This window comes from Echinops telfairi, unplaced genomic scaffold (assembly GCF_000313985.2).
Source record: "Echinops telfairi isolate 266 unplaced genomic scaffold, ASM31398v2 ScPeMD7_18;HRSCAF=68, whole genome shotgun sequence".
In the NCBI taxonomy this organism is placed as follows: domain Eukaryota; kingdom Metazoa; phylum Chordata; class Mammalia; order Afrosoricida; family Tenrecidae; genus Echinops; species Echinops telfairi.
In genome coordinates, this window is record NW_022103915.1 from 30,422,533 (window position 1) to 30,435,393 (window position 12,861).

General features: G+C 45.0%; 1 protein-coding gene across 2 annotated transcripts in view; it reads left to right on the forward strand.

Moving 5' to 3' along the window:
• The window catches only part of MLH3 (mutL homolog 3), a 31,692-nt gene extending 21,297 nt beyond the window's left edge, over positions 1–10,395 (forward strand). The window contains exons 9-12 of one of the 2 annotated variants that reach the window (XM_045287901.1): positions 6,460–6,483; positions 6,588–6,666; positions 8,183–8,334; positions 9,174–10,395. In XM_045287901.1, the coding sequence (XP_045143836.1) occupies positions 6,460–6,483; positions 6,588–6,666; positions 8,183–8,334; positions 9,174–9,377 (459 nt within the window). In that variant the 3' untranslated portion in view covers positions 9,378–10,395. Of the gene's footprint in view, positions 1–6,459; positions 6,484–6,587; positions 6,667–8,182; positions 8,335–9,173 lie in introns of those variants that run through there. The other variant, XM_045287902.1, reaches the window with a different exon arrangement.
• The last annotated feature ends 2,466 nt before the right edge of the window (positions 10,396–12,861 follow it).

Below are 12,861 nucleotides of genomic sequence, written 5' to 3' on the forward strand. Positions count from 1 at the left end.
CATTTGTCTTCAGCGATTTTGTGGGAAGGTGAGCTCCTGCTCACTTCTCTTTTAGATACCCTCTTTTAGAATGATTGTTTTCTTCACACTTGAATAATTGTTTAGCTAAAAATAGAATTCCACATCATGAGTTACCCTTCACCATTTAAAGAATATTTTATTGTCTCTGATGGCCCGTTTTTGCCATTAAAATACATTATCATCTAATTACTTTCTTTTTTAGGCATTCTGATTTTCTCTCTGGTGCTTTGAAGATTTTCTTGGTCTTTGGTATTTCTCAGTTTCGCTACTGTGTGCCTTGGTGTGAATTTATTCCCTCTCCATTCTTGGGGTTCACCATGCTGCTTCAGTTTAGAAACTGCACAGTCATTACCACTTCAGACATTCTCCCTATTCTCTCTGCTTTCTCCTGGGAATTCTGCCAGATGCCTGTCTGGCTGTATTTTTGTCTTGTCCATGACTCTTAACTTCTCTTTTATAGTATTGATTGCTTCTTCTCTCTCTGATCCATTCTGGGAAAGTCTTCATTTTTCATCTAGTGATTCTCTTTTCACTATTACTATAGATGCTTAACTTAGCCACTGAAATTTAAACTTCAATGATTGTATTTTTTCATTTCCAGCATTTCATTTCTCCAAGTTGACCTGTGTTTGTTTTGTGATGGCTGGCTTTCCATTATGACTTCTGTGCCTTTTATGTCCAACTCTCCTTGTGTGAAACAAGGGCAAATTGACATGAACTCAGTCTACCCTTTTTCTAGAAGTCACTTTGTACTTTAAAAAAATCAAAATTCCAAGATCGTTTTAATGGCTAAACTGTGGGCTAGATTGATGTGGGGAAGATTTGAAGTAGTGAGAGCAAATGAAGACTGTAGCATTGGTTTCAGTGAAAAAAGTTGAGGGTTTGAGTGAGTCAGTAGTAGTGGGAATAGGAAGGAGAGATGTTTGAGACATAATTTGGGAGACAGGATCTAGGGGTCTGATGAGCCATAGAATGAATATAGGAACAGTGGGAAAAAGAAAAGTAATAGGGACTGCGAGTTCTAGCTTGGATAACCGGGTGGATGGTGTACCATCGACAGAGAAGATGAGTGGTGTGCATGGCTGGGAAGTCACATGATAGTCCACGTCTGGGCACATCACATTGCAGTCACCTTTAGCTAGGGATGCCCAGTGGCTAGACAGACTTACAGATGGAGTGCTTCACAAAGAAGTCTGGCCGGTGTAGCTCTGTGGGAAGGTTAAGGTAAATACACGGATGATGCCAGAACTAGAGCTGGTCTGGGAGCCCTGAGATTGTCCAGGGATAATCTGAGGAATAACAAAGGAGAGAGCAAAGGGTGGACACGCGCATCCAGAGTGGAAGCCAAAAAGAGCAAACGTTAAGGATGACTGAAAACGGTTGCTCCGACTGGGAGGAAGAAACCCAGGAGATGCAGCATTGCCAAAGCAAGGGGCGAGGGTCCAGGAGCGATGGAGTGGTCCACAGTGGCCATCCAGTAAAGCCTGAGAACTGTTTGTTGTATTTGGCCGTCATACGGACATGGGTTACATTGTGGAGTCTTGAACGGGGTGCGGCCGAAGACAGATTGCAAAGGGTCAGGGAGGGAGTGAAGGGCGAGGGTGCGGAGCTGGGGGAGCTGCTTCCAGGGACTGGGAGGGTGACAAGGAAAGGTGAGAGGGATCGGGATCTGGACACAGGTCGGTGGAGGAGTTTTGTTTGTTTGAAGACTAACAAGCCTTGCAGCAAGAGGACAGCTGCGAGGAAGAGCCGGTTCACCGTGCAGGCTTCAGGAGTACCTTGGCTTTGCCTTCTCAAAACCTGCCCTTATCAGACAACCTTTGCTTTGCGCTCAGCAGGGCTCTTTTCTCCCACCAGAGCTTATTTTCTCTGAAGCTCCTCCCCCAAAGTGTTCTACATCCAAAAGATAGGATCTGTTGGAGCCTTTCAATGCAATTCAATATCTAAATATTTAACCAGAAAATTATTACAAAAACTTTCCTTAAAGTGACTTCAAAGACTACTGTTAAGGAGTTTACTTCAAATTGAAACAGAGCTTATGGTCTCAGAACATCTTGATGACGTTAAGTCAGGCTGTTCAGGAGAGATTTTGCTGATTCTGAAAGAAGTTGGGAGCAGTTTCATGTCTTAAAGAGGAGGTGGCTACTTGAATGGTAGCCGTTCAAAGATCTCTAATGATTCTTCTATACAGTTCTGTCTTCTCGCCTGAGGAAGGTCCCATTCTAACATGTCAGTTGTTCACTGTTAAGTGAACCATCAAAATGTGAAATGTAGCAAAGACGGAATCCCATGGCTCCGCACCAGGCTCACAAACAAACGGAAGTACTAGAGCCCCAGGTACACGAGCGTGGGAGGGAAGCTCACGGAAGTTAGCGCGGACCTCCAGCTGCACTGAGCTTCACTAGTGGGGCAAGGTTTATGAGATTTCTTGCTTTTTAGGTTTGATTTTTCTTTAACACCTAGCTCTTAGTAACAGTGCTCACTTGTAAGCCCTGCAGACTAAACTTATATGAGTGGAAAGAATTTTCTGAGTCTAATTTAAAAGGAATTCTGATGATGTAAGAGATGGAAATAATCTATAACTTATCAAGGGTTCATTAGGGAGGGCTGGCGGGGGAGGGAGGAGGAAGACAGGGGGAGCTGATATCGGGCTCAAGTGGGAAGAAAATGCTTTGAAAATGATGATGGCAGCATGTGGGCAAATGCTTGACACACTGGATGAATGTATGGATTGTGGTAAGAGATGTAAGAGCCCCCAATATAAGTATTTGAAAAAAAAAAAGTCTACCATGTAAAATCATAGGCAACTGATTTATACATAGCCATTTCCAGGAATAAAGAAATTCTGTGTCTTTTAAAAAAGTTTTATTGGCATATATAATTCCCAGATCATATAGTTCAATGATATGGGGTTTTTGTTGTTGTTTAGACTTTATGATGTAGGTGTTAGTTTAGAGCAGGTCCTTTTCCGCCCAACAATCCACAGGTGCTTTGCTTTGAGAGGCCCCGTGTCGTGTTGACAGTTCTCATTCCTCTTTGCCTTCAGAGTTTCCTTCCTGGACAAACACTGCCCTTTTGGTCGTGTCTGGTTGACTGTTGTAATGGGTGAAAACCTCCCAGGTGTTGTTGCTCACCTTATACTCACTGCCATCCAGTTGACGTTTGTAGGTGTTATATATGGAAAGGATTTTATACCAAGAAATGGTTACACAGTTGTAGAAATAGGTAAGTCCGGTGTGATTCTTCTTCTGACTCTTGAAAGCTGATGAACAGGAAGTGGGATGATGAAGTAGAGCTAATGGGGGGCACAGGCCGGTGGATGCTGAGGTAATCAAAATAAAAATACAAAGTTGGCCAATGACTCCACCCTCTATAATCTACTGTTAACTCCTGGGATTGGCAGGTGACTCAACAGGAAATTGAAGAACCAGGCGGGAGATTCCGCTCCAGCAGAAAGCTAAGGGTCAAAGAGAATCGACTCTGCTCGCAGTCTTTCCCTCTTAAATAAAAGGCCACACCCAAGAAGGTGTCATCAGGCTGTGAACCAACTGACCGGTTGGGCTCCACCCTACCCTTACCCTGGAATGTCTAGTTGACATAACCCCTAACCAGCACATGTAATGACCTTATAGCCTGGGGTTCCCAGATTGTAACTCTTTCCAGGAGTAGCAAGAATTCTCTCTCTCCCAGAGTGGTTGGTGGTTTAGAACTGCTGGCCTGGAGGTTAGCAGCCCAGTGAAGAACCCACTAGGCCACCAGGGTTTCTGTTCGCATGGGAGGAGAGTGTTCATTTTCAGACTTGAAGAGTGATGAAGGGCCGTAGTCTTGGTGCTTCCACTAGTCTTTATCAAATCAGTAAGCCCTTTTGCGTTTTGCACCCACTCTGTCCAGGACCTTCTATTATGTTCCCTCTCAGCGGGATCAGCCATGCTAGCCAGGCACCAGCTGATCCTTCTGGTCTCCGGGTTGGAAGGCTAAGATCTGCATGACCTAGCAGTCTGTTGGACCAATTAGTCGTTTCCAAATTAACTGTGATTTTCTTCACCCTTTTCTTTGCAGTGGAAGGGACCAATATTCTGGGTTTTCTTATAAAGAAATTGTTAAATATGCTATATCAAAATTTTTCTTTGAAATTTATAAAGATTAGCATCTGCAGGGATAGAACTATTAAAAAGTATGCCCCAGGGGCAGAGACAAGCCTCGGGTGGGATAACTTCTCAACAAAGTACATCAGAAAGAAGCATTTTGGCCTGAAAGGAGTTGTCCCACTTTAGTTGTGGGAACTGAAGTGGCTGTTTACTAATGTTTATGGTATTTAGACAAGTGTTATATGAGTGCCCAGTTTGTTGATGGCTGTTGTGTATTCATCCTCATTTTGTGTCTGATATTACTTATTCTGGCTGAGGTCATAGCTATAAAGAGACAAGGGCCTCTTAGTGAGAAGCCTCCCTGATATGTAAAATCAGTAGGATCAGAAAGGCTACTCTTACAGTTACATGACCGAATTAATTAGTCCATGTGCTGTTTCTGGAAAAGGACCCAGAAACTAAATATATTTTATATTCAGTAAGAGCTGATATTGTCTTGGAATTCCATATTCAAAGTACCTTCAAACAAATAAGTTATTTATACTTGAGTGCTATATTGCTGGATCTCTCTACCTCAAGAGTTTTTGTTTTTTTAAATAAGACTTTTTTTTTGGAACCGTTTATGTTTACACAAAAGTACAGCAAGTTCCTATTCCGCCTCTCCCCACTGCACACAGCTGCCCGTTACCAACAACTGCATTCCTGTGGCACATTTCTTACAATTGATGGACCAATGTTGACACATCGCCCTGAACTTATTAGGGTTCACTTTTGTGAACCACAGTAGCTCACACAAAACTCACATAGCTCTCTGGTTTTTAATAGTTTTATTGGCATATATATATATATCACATATCGTACAACTTAATCGTTCAGTCCTATCAGGAAGATTTGTGGAATCATCGCCACAATCAATTTCAGAACATTTTCTTCTGGTCCTCACTGTTGCTAGCTCCCCATTTCCACCATCCTCCCCTGCCACGCCCCTATACATGCATCAAACCAATAACTGTCTCTATAGATCTACCTATCTTGGATTTCATAAACAGAAAATCATAGAAAACACAGACAGGAAGCAAACAAACCAGAAAACCCACTAGACAAAACATGGGAAAACCTCCATCGAAAAAATAAAATTTAAAAAACTGAAACTATAAATTAAAATGGGTCAAAAGAGATCAAATGATATTACATTTCAGACTTCAAAAGAGATCAAATGATAAGGTACTACATTTTAGACTAACTACATCTGCCACAATTGACTTGACAATGCTCTGTGTGATAGAAAGGTTATTTATATCCCTAGACTATGGTCAGAGGGGATTCACTGGGGGTTAATCTATGTGGGGACTCTGCACATGGATTTGGGGCTTCCATTGTCATCTGAAGCCTTCTGAAAACTGGCTTCTGTGTTCACAGTTCAAGTTCTGATACCATCCCGCCTTTAAATTTGGATTTCATGATTTGCAATCCTTGGATCACACAGACTGGTGTGCTTCTACAGAGACACAGTCAACTTAATCTCCTTTAGATGGCTTCTTGTTGGAAAACAAGCCTTTACGTTCTGTGGGCTTTATCACACCTTGTGCATTTTACATGAATTCTTATACTATCCAGTCAATTCTGACTCATAGCAGTCCTGTAGAACAGAGCAGACCTGCCTCGTGGGTTCTTTAACAGCTGTAGAAAGCCTCATCTTTCTCCTAAGGTGTTGCTGGTGGTTTTGAACTGCTGACCTTATGGTTAGCCCAGTGGGTAACCCACTACACCACCAGGGCTTTTACTTTGCACTAATTAATAAGTCAATTCCAACTCCTTGTTAATCTATTAGCAGTCCCTAAACCCCCATTGCCATTGAACTGACTCCGACTCATCTAGCAAGCCTACAGGACAGAACAGAACCGCTCTGTAGGGCTTCTGAGACTAACTCAAGCTGGTGACCTTGGTTAGGGTGCCACATGTAACTCCTTGTGTCACCAGGGCTCCACCAACAGGCTGAGGTGCTGACTGACAGGCTGGTGGTTTACGTTCCCCCAGAGACACACTCAGGAGGCACACTTCAGCGCAGAGGTTCTCAAACATATTTGGCCAACCGCCCCCCTTTTAAAAACAAATGACTCAGCCTCTCCCTGGCAATTAATAACTTTTGTACTATCGCCACAGTGCCGGAGAGAGTGTACGTATCTGCTTTTACAGCCCTCCTGGACTGGTCCAGCACCCCCAGGATGCAGTTTCACCCCCTTTGGGAGATGCTGTTTTAAATGAGAAAATTAGGCTATTTTGTAAACTATTGAAAGACAAGTAACAACACAGCGTCGTTTAATGCCCGTGTTCCTTTTTTGCTTTGTAGGAATTTATTCGAGAACAAATGGAGGTAAGTTTGCCTCTTATTTGGGGGATGTTCACAGAGGTTCCACACGTAAAAGACTGTCGTCTCATTTCCTGAGCTGATTAACAAAGACTGTGTTTAAACCTTAGCTACTTCAGACGACAGGGAGCATCCAAGGGACCCTGCCGCTGACAGTCCAGAAGGTGTTGGCATCCCAGGCCTGCCATGGTAAGACCCTTGCTGTGCCCAGGTAAGCAGCAGAGGCTACTTACCAGTCACTTAAAATGTAGATCAAGGGACTAAACACACTAAATTTTTTTTTCACTTTTACTTACCTTTACAAAACAAACTGCAATCAGCCCATTGCTGTCAAGCCGACTCCTGCCCCACATGTAATAGAATAGCTTGGTCTTGGCCGTGAGCTAGGCCTTCTGCCCCACCCACATACAGAGCTGACCACAGTGTTGCTAACTGACTTAGGAGTGGCGAAGTCAGGTTTTGTATGAGCCGAGGGACAGGGGGCTCTTAGCCTGGACCGGAAAGCCCTCCAGGAGAGGAAAGCGCATGTGCAGAAGGGGAAGAGCAGTGAAGCCTATCGAGAAATTAGTGGTGGGTTGGCACAGAAGACGAGGGGGTTACATCAGAACATGTACATTTAGCACAGACATCATGGTGGCGTAAAAATGGTAAAATACAGAAACTTTTTGGGAGGAACTTACTGTAGGGCCAGTTACAGACAGAACCTCCTGCAACTGTCATTTGAACAATCCCCTGGCACCATGCCTCTATTCTCTCCCCTCCGTCAGCCTCCCTGCTCTTACTTCCTGTCTTTTCCTGCTTAGGAATACTGCCCGTCCCTGCAATTCTCAGTCTGTCTCCTGCAAACAGCCTACGCTCCTATGTCCCGTATCCAGTCATTACTCTTCAAATTTATTCCATCCCCCCGTTTTCTAAGCTCTGCCTTCAAAATATATCCTAACTCTGACCAACTCAATCTGTCGCCACCACATCCCTTGCTCTTGTCACAGTTCTCTTCTTCCCACATCCACTCTGACTCTCCGCCAATTCACTCTCACCTCAGCACCCAAGGAACTTTTCTGCAACATCCCTCTGGCCATGGCATTCCTCTGCCCAAAACTCTTCAGTGACTAGTCACTGCTCTTAGGATACACGTGCCACTCCTTCTGGGCATTGCCTGGCTCTCTCACACCACTCTCCACCTTGCTGTTTACCTCCAAGCCCTGTTGCCTCAGCCTTGTTCCTTCTGTGTGCTGTCCCCGTCAGCCTCCGCCTCTGCACTTGCCTTTGGCTCCTTCTTCAGTCTGCCCCAGCCTCAGGTCTCAGCTGAACTACCACTTGGCTAAGGGAGACTCGCCGGGTCTTCCTATTATGCTGCCTTTCATACTCTGTGGTCTGTAGTCCTTACATGTCTCACTTACACGTATTCCTCCACTGTTCCTCCATTCTCATTTACATGTATTCCTCCACTGTTAGTCTCACACACCAGATTGTAAGCTCAGTGAGGGTGGGGATCGTGTGTCATTCAGCGTTTGGACCATAGTAAACACCTGCAGACTGAGCAGATGACCACCAGAGTCAGCCCTACAGGCTTAGTTTCCTCGTGGGCCCCAAGTACCCGTTTCAAGCAGCACTCAAGCTGCAGTAAAGAACCCTAAGAAGCACGTCACTTTTTCCACACTTGGCTCTGACCCAGGGTCAGCACTGGTCTCTCCCTTTCGTTTAGGGGCCATTAAGTTTAATGATGGCCTGAGCCCTGAGGAGAGCCGCCGCCTGATTGAGGCTCTGTCCTGCTGCCAGCTGCCGTTCCAGTGTGCTCATGGGAGACCATCCATGCTGCCATTAGCTGACATAGACCATTTGGAACAGGAAAAGCAGGTATTTTAATGATGAACAGGAGCAGGAGGAGGGAGCAAAGTTTATCTTAACTTCTCATCCAGATGAAACCTGTCTTAAACCTTTTTCCAAATATGAAAAAAACATGCATTGGCATCTCTCCCATTTTGTGTTATCTTCACACATACATAGACTTATGTGCCCTGTATATCTGCTGCCTCCTGGCTCAAGGTTGGAGAAGATGCAAAAGTTTCTCCCGGGACGACAGAAACTTAGAAACCCAGCAGACTCACCATTGGCAAAAGAAAGCCCGAACAGCACGGTGCTTAATGGTTCTTGCTAGAATGGTGACCTGTCACCGTCACTCCCCAGCTCCAAGGATGGCGAGAGTTATGGTTGGGGATCGGGAACCTCCCGTTGTTTGGCCCTGCTGCTAGGGGGACGGGAACAATGGTGTGGGTAGTGCAGAAGGGCACAGAATGGCTTCGATTCGTTATCACTGTAAATGAAGCCGAGCATGAAAGTATAATGTAAACGCTCGTCCTGCCGCTTTTCAAACGCCTTTCTCGCTAAAGGCGATTAAGTGTTTTCGTGCTTGGCGTTTTCAGGGATTAGTCTTGCTGACTCTTGGTTTTGCTCCATCATAAACTTTTTGTTTCACGTGAAGAAAAAGGAAACAAGTTTCATCTTCAATGGGGAAGAGATGGAAGTCTAGACTTCCAGTTCTTGTCCTCACTCACCCTGAGGAAACCTGTAGACGTTTCTGAGACCTGCCATTCTAGCTTTAACTAGATAGAAACCGTCATCTGTTAGTGAGGAAAACCCACGTATTACTTGACCAGTTATATTGCCCAGTGGATGAATTCAGTTTCCTTCCACAGGTTAAACCCAATCTTGCTAAACTTCGCAGAATGGCCCGGGCCTGGAATCTCTTTGGAAAGGCAGGCGGATGTGACACAAGGTCCCTCCCTGTGAGCCAACGTGAGGACAGAATTCCCGATCCGCAAGGAACCAGATCCAACTGTGCACCTGATGGCTTCAAATGGCAGGGCCCTTCTTTCCGTCTTTCTCAAGCAGATGGGTAGCAAGATGGGACTCGGGCAGGAAGAAAAGCCATCTTTCACTTGCATCTGTGGACACCGCAAGTTGGCATATGTCTACATCTTTTTAACTTATTTACTGATGGGGGGATAAAATTTGATGATTGGTTAGTTGGTTGGTTGGTTTGCGTGTTTTTTGAAGGCGAAGGGGAGTGGTGCAATTTTTACTAACCTCAAAATTTGCATGTGTATCATTTACCAGAAGCGGGAACTCCCAGGGATCAAGCCTGCATCCCAGGCCCATTTAGTCACTGTAACCACTTCTCCCTCCCTCCTGCCCACCTCCCTGAAGCCATCCCACAGGCCTTAGCTGGAGTGTCCCAGGGATACAGGCTACTGGGAAAGACAAAGGCAAGGATACAGTCAAGAAAAGGTTCAGTCCTAATCCTGGCTTGTTTGCATCTCTTGAAACAGTCTGTCTTGAAGAACGTTCAGGGACTGCAAATCAGTGCAGTGGTGAGCGTGCTCCCGCTTGTTTTCTAAATGTGAGTGTGAAGACACTTTGTACAGTGTCTATGTGAAAGCAACACTCTTGTCAATGTGCAGTTTTTATTCTTTCAACCAAACTCGGCAGGTTCTCCCTTTGTCCCAGACCAGGGGTCTTAGGGCCCCTTTCACCTTGTGTCTTGGCTCAATTATGAGGCTTATCTAAAGGCCTCATGATTTCCTTGGGGACCGGGACTGGTCTTTCCTCCAAATCCTTGTTAGTCCACTCTCAGTCTGTCTGTCCGTCCACACCTTTTCAGATGACGTGCTTGATGGTAAATAAGACCGCATGGACTGAAGTCTTCGAGAAGAAGGAAACAAAAATAGCCCAGCTGGCTAATGCTCACAGAGACTGGGATGCTGTACGAGTAAGCTGTTGCTGAGAATTTCCACTTTTGTATTTCCTGACTGGCCTGCGCAAACTGGCCCTTTTCTCAATGTAATGATTTTCCTCATTTGTTTTTTTTTTTTTTTAAATCATTTTATTAGGGGCTTGAGTTAGTTAATTGTGCCAGCCTGGCCGATAATCACATGTGGTGCTGGTTGAAAGGCGGAGGGATAAATGGGTGGTGAAGCCTCGCCTTTCTAGTTCTCGGGTCTCTTGTTTTGTGATGGTTGTATCGGGTGCAGCTGCCTTAGCGGTTCCCTGCTTCAGCTTGCAAGATTGACTTCCTACAAGACATCCCCAAGGAGAAGCTACGTGGACCTATCTCGATGCAGCCCTGGGTGCTGGAGCAGCCGTGTGGAAACCCCTGCGAGTGCTGAGATGTTTGTTCGTTCACTGACTCAGCTTTCCTCCTGCAGTCGGCATCATTGCCTCTGTTTTGTGAGGTGGAGGACTTTGTGGACTGGTGTTGGGTAAATGGGTTCATGTTGGACTTGTGGGCTTGGGCAGCATTGGGTTGAGATGTTTTCGTGATGCACATTTTCTTTACATAAAACTCTCTCATACATGAGTCGCTGTGGATTTGTTTCTCCAAAGTACCTAAACTAATACAGGGCTCATACAACTCTTATCACAATCCATACATCAATTGTGTAAAGCGCATTTGTACATTCATTGCCCTCGTCATTCTCAGAACATTTCCTCTCCACTTAAGCCCTGGCATTAGGTCCTCATTTTCCCCCTCCCTCCCCGCTCCCCACTCCCTCACGAGCCCTTGATAATTTATAAATTATTATTTTGTCATATTTTGCCCTGTCCGACGTCTCCCTCGGAAACAGATTTGTGCTCGTGGAAGAAAAGTTCATTCGCCAGTGGCCCTGGAGTGAATCTTCTAGGAGCAATGAAGTATTGCATTCATCAGCCTGTGCCTCTCAGAAGGTTCTGGGTGGCCTACACAAGTCGTCAAGGGATCCTTGTAGAGCTACGTAATAAGAGCCCTAAAGAATAGGCACTACTGTCTCAGAATGTCCTTTATTCTTGCAAACACATATAAATGGGTGTTTCATGGGCTGGCAGACGTGACCTTAGGAAGGAGGGGATGTGATGAGAATCTGCAAGGCTCTCAGGGCCCGTCTCTGCTCCCCAGGGCAGCGTGGAGGCCAGCTGTCTTGAGAGTGTAGAACATCTCTTCTGGTCAGACAAAGTCGGAAGATTTAAAACAATAAACAGTGCTACTACAATAATGCTTACTAGGAAGATGGGGGTGATTTCAGAATGCTTTGCTATCATCCAATACCATGTTTTGAGAGTAGCAAAGGATTAGAAAAGTGCTTCATCATCCATCTGTAAGCAGTCTTCCTGATGACAGGTTAGCCTGCCTCAAGTGACGTCAGAGATGCTGTTGTGCCCGCGAGGGAGGTGGCTCCGACTGATAAGCACTAGTTCTACCGTGCATAAAGAGGGCAACACCGCCCAGGCCTGCACTGTGCTTCCTCACCATTGCTCTTATGTCTGAGCCCACTGCTGCAGCCACTGTGTCCTTCCATCTGGTCGAGGGCCTTCCCCTTTGTTGCTGGCCCTCTCCTTTACCGAGCATGATGTCCTTGTCCAGGGACTGTCTCTCCTGACTACAAGTCCAAAGTACATGAGATGAGATGTAAGAGATCAATATCCTATTTTAATAATGTGTAAGCTCAGTAGCCTACATCAGCCTAAAACCAACCTATTAGTCAAAGTTACCTGGCAGATTACTTTTATTGCCTGTCAGGATTTTGTTTGTTTGGCTTTTTTTTTCAAAACCATTTTATTGGGAGTTAATACAGGTTTCATGGCTCTCTAGTTCAATCACATCGAGCAGTATTGTACAGTTGTGATCACAATCAGTTTCATTCTTTTCCTTCTTGAACTCCTTGACATCAGCTCCCTTTTACCCACCCCTGGTTTGTTTTTTATTTCAGGTAACAGAAAAGCAACCAGAAATAAAAAAACATTTCCTGCCGTCAAATCAGTTCCACTCATAGCGACCCCACAATGGTCTCCAGACAGCCTCGTTTTCAGGGAGCAACTGGTTAACCCATCAACCTCTTAGTTAACCACCCAACACCTATCCCACACCGCCACACCTTACATTTTCTAATATGTGACAGTAATCAACACCTTCATGGTGGTCTATAAGGTTTAAGATAATTTTTGCATACTTGTATCTTTTAATTTCTCAACAACCCCGAGACACAGTGGTATTATTTTTATCCCCCACTTTGCAAAGGTGGTAACTAAGTCTGAAAAAGATTAAGTGATTTGTCTAAGGTCACACAGCTAGTAAGTGGTAAAGGTGAGGGTGGAGTGCTTGTGTACTGGGCTGCAATAACAAAAATAAGTTACCATTTCCTGGGGACTTCCTGCAGACTTTGCATCCTCCTCAAGCCTCACAACTATCCTCTGAGGAGGCTAGCAGCCCTCCGTTCATGTCAGACCAACTTGTTGAGGGCATCACCTATAAGCAGCAGAGCCGGAATTCAGATCTGTGTGACTTCAGATGTAACCGTTATGTAGATTTTGAGTTTTTAATTTATTTGGCACTGACCAGTTTGTAAAATT